The sequence below is a fragment of the Ascidia mentula genome, chromosome 3 (genome assembly GCF_947561715.1).
Source record: "Ascidia mentula chromosome 3, kaAscMent1.1, whole genome shotgun sequence".
Taxonomy (NCBI): Eukaryota; Metazoa; Chordata; class Ascidiacea; order Phlebobranchia; family Ascidiidae; genus Ascidia; species Ascidia mentula.
Window position 1 is genome coordinate 8,696,246 of NC_138568.1, and position 7,482 is coordinate 8,703,727.

Below are 7,482 nucleotides of genomic sequence, written 5' to 3' on the forward strand. Positions count from 1 at the left end.
TCTGGCTCTATGTAAGCGCTACCTGAGGCAGGAGCTAAATTTTGCGTTCGGGTTAACTGTGTGGTAAACAGCAAGAACAAGAGGCCACAGCTTTAGAAAAGCTGCATTATGAAGGAGTTCTAGAGATTTCGTATTGGAGATGAGAGTAGAACACAATCGTACTAAAAGAATAACGGTATGTGGTAGTGTGAGAGGGTGCAACAGTATGTAAAGACTGCAAGTCAGCATCGTCTACTGACCGTAAAATGTAAACAAAACTTGTGGTGGTTTTGAACTGGTGTTTTATTTAGTCGTTTTATTCTTATCCTTAGAGGGATCGCTGTTAACCAAAGATTTTAGTATTGTGATTTCAACTGATTGATCATAACTAATGACGAGGTCTGCACCTAGGTTATCTACATCTTCACATTTTGATTTCTAAACAATTTGACAGCATTTTCTACTGACCGTAAAATGTCCATACAGGTTCATTGAAACAACAAATTATTTAAGTTATTGTGACTTTAAAAGCTTGGCTAATTGCAAAGAATATTTATGGGATATGAACCTAGGAACGTACTTTTTCTGCTTAGCTAGATAGGACATATATTATGACGGTATCCAAGACGCGACAAAGAATTTTTATTTGTGACTTGTAATGACATACTGATAACCAGAACGTGCCATAAATTGCCAAGGTGATTTTCCATAATAATTGAACTCGCAAGCCTCGTAGCTTAATTGGAATTTGAAGGACAAGAGCTACGGTGCCTAAATTTTCTGTTCCGCTCTATATATTTTAAACAGCCTAATTTTGCTCGTTCTTGCTTCGTGTGGCGAAACCCCCTATCAACATTCGTCATACTTTATTTTAGTTGTATTCGTTTCACAAAGTTTAAAGAACGTGGAAGGGAAGAACTTCGTTTTACCAAGGAACAGAACCGCCAGTCTTTGGTCGGTCTTTTTTTTATTGAAACGCTTGGCTGGTTTTGAACCAACATATCATTTACTCGCCTAAAACCACAGGCTGTCTTGGCCGGCACTAGCGCAGCAACTTTGTTTGCATTGTAGCATAATAAAAAAAGCGTTTCCTAGACTGTGTGCGCGTTTGCGTGTGGTGCAAGGTGTTCTTTTAACAAATTAAACAATCTATTTGCACTTTGTGGTATTAGTCAGCAGTCAGCGTTTTTTTTATTGCTGCTTTAACGAGATTACTTGATTGCGTTGATACGAGGAATTTTTCTGCGTTGAGAAATTGTGTACAAAAGAACTTCCGGTCTGACCTACATAACTTTACATTACTTTAAAGCAGTGTTTCTTAGCCTTTTTTGGATCACGAACCCCTAAAACATTCTTTGAAAAGCCATGGACCCCTTTGCAAGAAACACATTGTAAATGTCGAAAAATTAAAATTCGTGGACAGTGAAACCTTATGGACAGAGGAAAATACGTGGATTTTCGGAATAGTTGTATTTCGTTTCATGGACCCCTTAATGCATCTTCTCGGACACCTTGGGGGTTCATGGACCCCAGGTAAAGAACCCCTGCTTTAAAGATATATTATTCAAAGTTACTGATAGGTCTGAATTTTATAGGTATGTCTGCCACATGCAAGGTTACCATTAAGGTAAGTGGAATGTCGCTTGTAATGACAGTTGGGCCGTTCACTATGCATTTTATGTAAACATCTGTGTAGACACTTCAGTTGAGTTTCTTCATAATTTTTTTCGTATTGCATAATGCAACATATACTTGTTAGAAATATCACTATCATCCGAAAGTGCTGTTTTCTAAATTGCAAATATTCAGACTTCTGACAAAACCAAGGATGCGGGCACCAACTCATCAGTGCACCTTCAAATGGTTGATGAAGATGGTAGTGAGACCAAATGGTTTAAATTAGACAGTTTCTTTCGCAACGACTTCGAGGCAGGAAGGACCGACGTCTTCACTTTGAATTGTGGCAATGTTGGATTACCCGTCATGATACGCTTCAGTAAATTCGAAGATGGACCTACTGCGCTGGGATATATTTTTGCGATCCAACCTTGGCCGCTATTTAACCCGTGAAACCGCCGAGTTCCTGTAGCTCAGTTGATGGAGCGTTGGGCCTGGTCTACCAGGGTCGTGGGTTTAAACCTCACTGGGAGCTTTTACAGCTCTCGAACCGACTTGGCTAACAAGGCCAAACGCTCTACCAACTGAGCTACAGGAACTCGGCGGTTTCACGGGGTATATCCCACTTGTTGGAAAAATGGCTGATCTAGCGATGCCAGTCAACCTATTTTTCAATAACTTTTGTTTTTGATTTATTTAAATATTATTTATTTGTTAGAGCTCACCAGCTGGATTTCAACCGACGAATGGTTGTGCGATATGGTCACCATCGAGTGTAATGGTAAGAAGGCGGAATTCCCAATCTACGAGTGGATTTCGGACACAATTGATGTAGCTCGAGGGGACGGTAGGTGTCACATAGAAGTGATGCGTCTATTGAAGGGATTACTTGAACAATGATGCTGCATCACGTTGAAATGACAAAGTCATATTAAACTTGTTATAACACAGCCATGACAATTTGAAAACAAATGAATATTTTGTTGATTCAGCTCAACTGCCACAAAAAGTTTCCAGCGAAATTGTTAAAACCATGCGCAGCGAAGAAGTCATGAAAAAGAAAAAAATGTATCCGTGGGTGTCGAAAGCAACTGGGCCGAACGACATCGGGTGGGGGCTTCCCCGTTACGTCAACGCAGCAACCACCAATGAGCTTCCGAGAATTTTCAAACGTAGCGAAATACGATCGCAAAACTTCATTACTATTGGACTGTCGGGAGCTCTAAACGGGATTCTTGAAATTGTGGAAAGTAAGGAACTTCAATGTCAACGTTTTTTACAGACTTTTGTATTTTGACTAAAAAAAAAAAATAAGACATATTTTAGCAAGCAATCTTTTCTTATGTAGTATGTAAATAATATGACCAGTTTTGTCAGTGGTCAGTGTAACCAATGTTTAACAAAGCCAAACTTGCTTTTAGGTTTGATTAAACCTATTACTCATCTAAATGATTTCCATCAACTGTACCAACACGAAAAGCTGAAACGACAAGATCCAATGTACTTAGAAGAGTGAGTAAATTGCAATAAAATAATTTATTTATCACAAAATAGCGTTTTAGCAAAATTTATGGTAACCTTTGGTACATCTTTTTTGGTGATTTACTGTTGCCGATTTGGGTTGTTTGTAACTGATTGTTATAACTCCATACTATTTGCCCTACGTAGTGCACTAACACAACCTAGTCCTATCTTTTTTTTGTTCTTTTTGGGGCAATTGAGCAACTTTATTGATGACGTTTTATTTGCAGCTGGTATTCTGACGAAAGCTTTGGAAGGCAGGTCATCAATGGCATCACTCAGCCTTGCTTCAAGAAGCTGGAGTTGAATGGTTTGCCAAAGGATTGTGTTATAACTAGCAAAGATGTGGAACCAGTTCTCGGAAGTGGGAAAACTTTGGAAAGTGAAACAGAGGTGATGTTACAAATTGTTACAATGATCTATAGCTGTTCGCACACACCAAAATACCCGCGTGTGTGAAAAAACGGGACGTGTAAGATTGTTTATGCAAGCCTCGATATTTTTGTCCTGCTAATAGCAAATTAATTAATTTTTAATTGCAAACAGAGCTCACGTTTTTTTGTACTTTAGTAAGTAGAAGCAGTAGAGCAAATAATGACTAGCATGTTGCACACAGTGCTTGGTTTGTCATCAGTTTGGTATTCGCCACGAAAACTACAAAACCACCATGAAGTTTATTGGTCCCAATGCACGTTTGTTTGCGGGCAAGATTGCGAAGTCACCAGCAGCTGCACCAATGAGCTCAGACACCCCCCAACACTGTCTGCAGCTGAAAATTGGCTCTAAGACAATAGTTTATTTCGTTTCACTTTATATTCTAATACCGACGTTGTTGAGTAGGCGGGAAAAATCTTTGTCGTTGATTACCTGAAATACTTCGACGGTGTGCCGAGAACAAAAATATACAACACGGAGAAGCCCCTGCACTGCCCAGATTGCTTTGCAATGTTCTACGTTAACGACAAGGAACAATTTCTGCCTTTGGCCATTCAGTTGGTCCCAGACAGCGGCGACCACGTGTTCACTCCAGCCGACAGTCACGAAGATTGGCTTCTGGCGAAGATGTATTTCAGATGCGCGCAAAGCAATGTGCACGAAGTAAGTGGGGATTGTAAAACAAATTAATGTGTGTAATAGCCAATACTATCCTAGATGACCCTTTTTATAGCTTTCTGGCATACTTATTTTGTTCCACATTTTTCACAAAGTGAGATAATATTTGTAAAACATTTAACTATTTGGAGTGGGAATCATCAAAAATGGTGTAAAATTATAGTATCATGCCTTTATAAATCAGGCTGTCATGATATACAACAGCTACATTTTTCCAAATAATTGGTTTAAAACTTGGATAGGAGACAAACAACGAAGAGTTGGCAGATAACTAATTTAAAGTATAAAATATTTTAGGCAGTGAGGTCAATTAGACCGGACAAACGTTTAGCTTCAGGCATAATACTGGACTGAGCGCTAAAATTCCGATCTTTTTGATGCGCAGTCATGCGCCTCGAACCAGCTGCAGCCAAAAGCACTGAACCATAAAGAAATAAAATCCTTCTCTACTGGATGTGATATTTTTTTATAATTTTGCAGTTTCCAATAATACTTGCTTCTTTTTTGAAAGTTGTGCAATTATTAACATAGGGCATATGCTAAATTGTTTGAATACTTACAATATAAAGGTGGTAACCTTCAAGACACTCTAAGTAGCAGCAATATTCTAAACAATAAATGCGTTTGACACAAGGTTATTAATATCATAAAAATGAAATTATTGAATGTCGTTTGAATACGTTGCATCATGTATCCAAGCACCGTATAAAATGTATTGGCACCAGTTTGTCTCGTAATTAATTGAAGAAGAAAACACCTACAATTGTTTTCAGTGGATTTCCCACTTCCTGTTGACACATGGGGCCATGGAACCATTTGGAGTCGCTCTGTTTCGATGCCTACCGCGCGCTCACCCAGTCTACAAGCTTCTGTTCCCACATCTCCGAACTGTGATGGTGATCAACACCGACGCAAGATTAAGTCTTATTCCGAAAACTGCTATTCCCGCAAAAGGAATTTCAACCGGTAAATATTTCATTTTGAAGTATATATTTTCTAAGCATAACTTTCCCAGCATGAATAAGATATACTTGACATTTCGCAAAAAATAATTTACAATATACTGGACACCTTATGTGAAGATTTCTTGTTATGCCATGGTGTTTGTTACGTTTGATATACTACCATTTCTACTGTCATTAGGAAAAGGGGTTTCTAATCTCACATCAGGCGACCCAAATCGCGATAAATCTAATTAAAATCCAATAATTACTCTGAGGTTTTGCGACTGATCTTGCTGAGCTTATAGTAAAAGCAACGTGGAAGTAGGTACTAAAATATATTTACTGGTTTTAGAGGCTCTGGGACTGACCAGAACGATCTACAAGACATTCAACATCGACGATCTTTGCTTACCAAAGCAACTTGAACGTCTTGGTGAGAAAAAGAAAAGAAAATCTAAACAATCATGTTCCAAATCGCAAAAATATGTAATAATGTAAATAAATGTTGAAAATAAAAATAAATCAACGTCTAAGTGTTGAAAATGGTGTTTCCGTAAATTTTTCTATTTTTGCGATGAGACAACAACTTGGTTATTTAGGATTACAAGATACTAATTGTCCCCCAAATTACTATTACCGCGACGACGCTCTGAAACTGTGGAACGCAATTGAGAATTATGTCGCCAACGTTGTACGTCATTACTACAAGTGCGATTCGGTGAGAAATGCATTATAACATTACTAATTAGACATTTCGCTGACAGTATACTTACTTAAATTACTTGAATACACACGCAATAACATGGGTAAAGAATGTTCATTGACGAAATTGTTTGCCTCTGTTGTTCTTCACAAAAAGCAGTAATTTTATTTCGTGCATACAGGACGTGGTTAACGATTTCGAGCTGCAAGGTTGGGCTAAAGATGTCGCCAAAGAGGGTCTTGGTTGGCAGGATGGGAACACCCATGGAATGCCAGAAAAAATATCAAGTGTTGAACAACTGGTAATATCCAATTGTCGCAAGCTCACGCAACTTTAATCTATAACCCAATTATTCAATGTAGCTTACCACTGTGTTAAAAGTATTCCCTTGTCTAGTTGACAGGCAATAAGACTGTCAGCATTGCGTTAATGAGGCCTGAAATGTTGTTTTCAATGCAAAGATTCTCTTCACAGATTGCGGTATGCGTTGCGTTGATATTCACAAGCTCTGTGCAACATGCAGCTGTGAATTTTGGCCAGTTTGAGAACTACAAATATATACCCAACTCACCATTGGCCATGCGACTGCCACCCCACAAGAAGGAGGAGGTTACAGAACACATTTTTACTATTTGCTCCATTGTCACATTTTTTTTTATCAATTTTAGCACATCGAACTAAGATTTTTGTTCGTAGCTAATTCTGGCATGTTCGGCCAAGTGGATATGATTTTGTTAGCTACTATGTTATATTATGGCGTAGTGATATAGGCTATGAGCTTATGGAGGTGATTGTTTTTTTATTTGCATTCGTATGTAAAAATAATTTCAACAATAAATTTTAAAAAATTATACAGGGGACTAAGGAGAGAATCTTGGACAGTCTTCCCGATGCTGCGATGGCCTCAGCGGTTATTACCATTGTTTTCGCACTGTCCGATTATTCTCCGAATGAGGTAGGTAAAATAAAAATTCGGTTTTACACTGTGGGTCGTATAGTTATGAGACTCAAAAGCAATTGTTTTCGAATTAAATTACCAGAAATCGTTGCTTAATAGAAACGTGAAATTAAATATACCCAAAATCAAATTTGCCTGTCTTCTAGTCGTAGTGGGACTAAAACTCCTTAAACAATTGGCAATTGTTCCTCACATTGCATATTAGTTTTTTAAACATTCTTTGCAAATTTTGTTTACCTTGCCCTTGAATAGATTTACCTGGGAAAGTTTCCAAAAAACCTGTTTACTGAAGAGAAGGTCGTCTGCATTCAGGAAGCTTTCAGGCAAGATCTCAAAACGATCGAAGAGGAAATCAAGCAGCGGAATTCAACCCTGGAGCATCCCTACACTTACCTTAAACCTTCCCGTGTTCCAAACAGCATTGCCATTTAGAATAAAATTGGCTATGTTACTAAAATTCTGCACACATAATGCACGTAGCATTTAATTTGTTGTATTTCGGTTGTGGTTGATTTGAAGCTTACTAACACCGCGTGACAATAGTATATATATGCATTGCCATATAGTTGGTCATAAATTGCTGCGTCTCTGTATTATTTGTACACGCTCTATAAAGGTATTGTGACAATACAACATGTAGCGCTTTA

At 38.2% G+C, this 7,482-nt stretch overlaps 1 protein-coding gene across 1 annotated transcript; it reads left to right on the plus strand.

The window, feature by feature from the left end:
- Nucleotides 1–1,107: 1,107 nt before the first annotated feature.
- LOC145894328 (allene oxide synthase-lipoxygenase protein-like) lies at nucleotides 1,108–7,482 on the plus strand. The gene is made up of 15 exons (XM_082982881.1): nucleotides 1,108–1,512; nucleotides 1,575–1,606; nucleotides 1,789–1,975; nucleotides 2,315–2,443; nucleotides 2,589–2,846; nucleotides 3,018–3,108; nucleotides 3,348–3,510; nucleotides 3,958–4,215; nucleotides 5,004–5,196; nucleotides 5,527–5,607; nucleotides 5,774–5,892; nucleotides 6,059–6,178; nucleotides 6,352–6,486; nucleotides 6,734–6,832; nucleotides 7,088–7,482. The coding sequence occupies exons 1-15, from the start codon at nucleotides 1,461–1,463 to the stop codon at nucleotides 7,265–7,267; spliced, it is 2,097 nt and encodes a 698-aa protein (XP_082839007.1). The 5' UTR covers nucleotides 1,108–1,460; the 3' UTR covers nucleotides 7,268–7,482.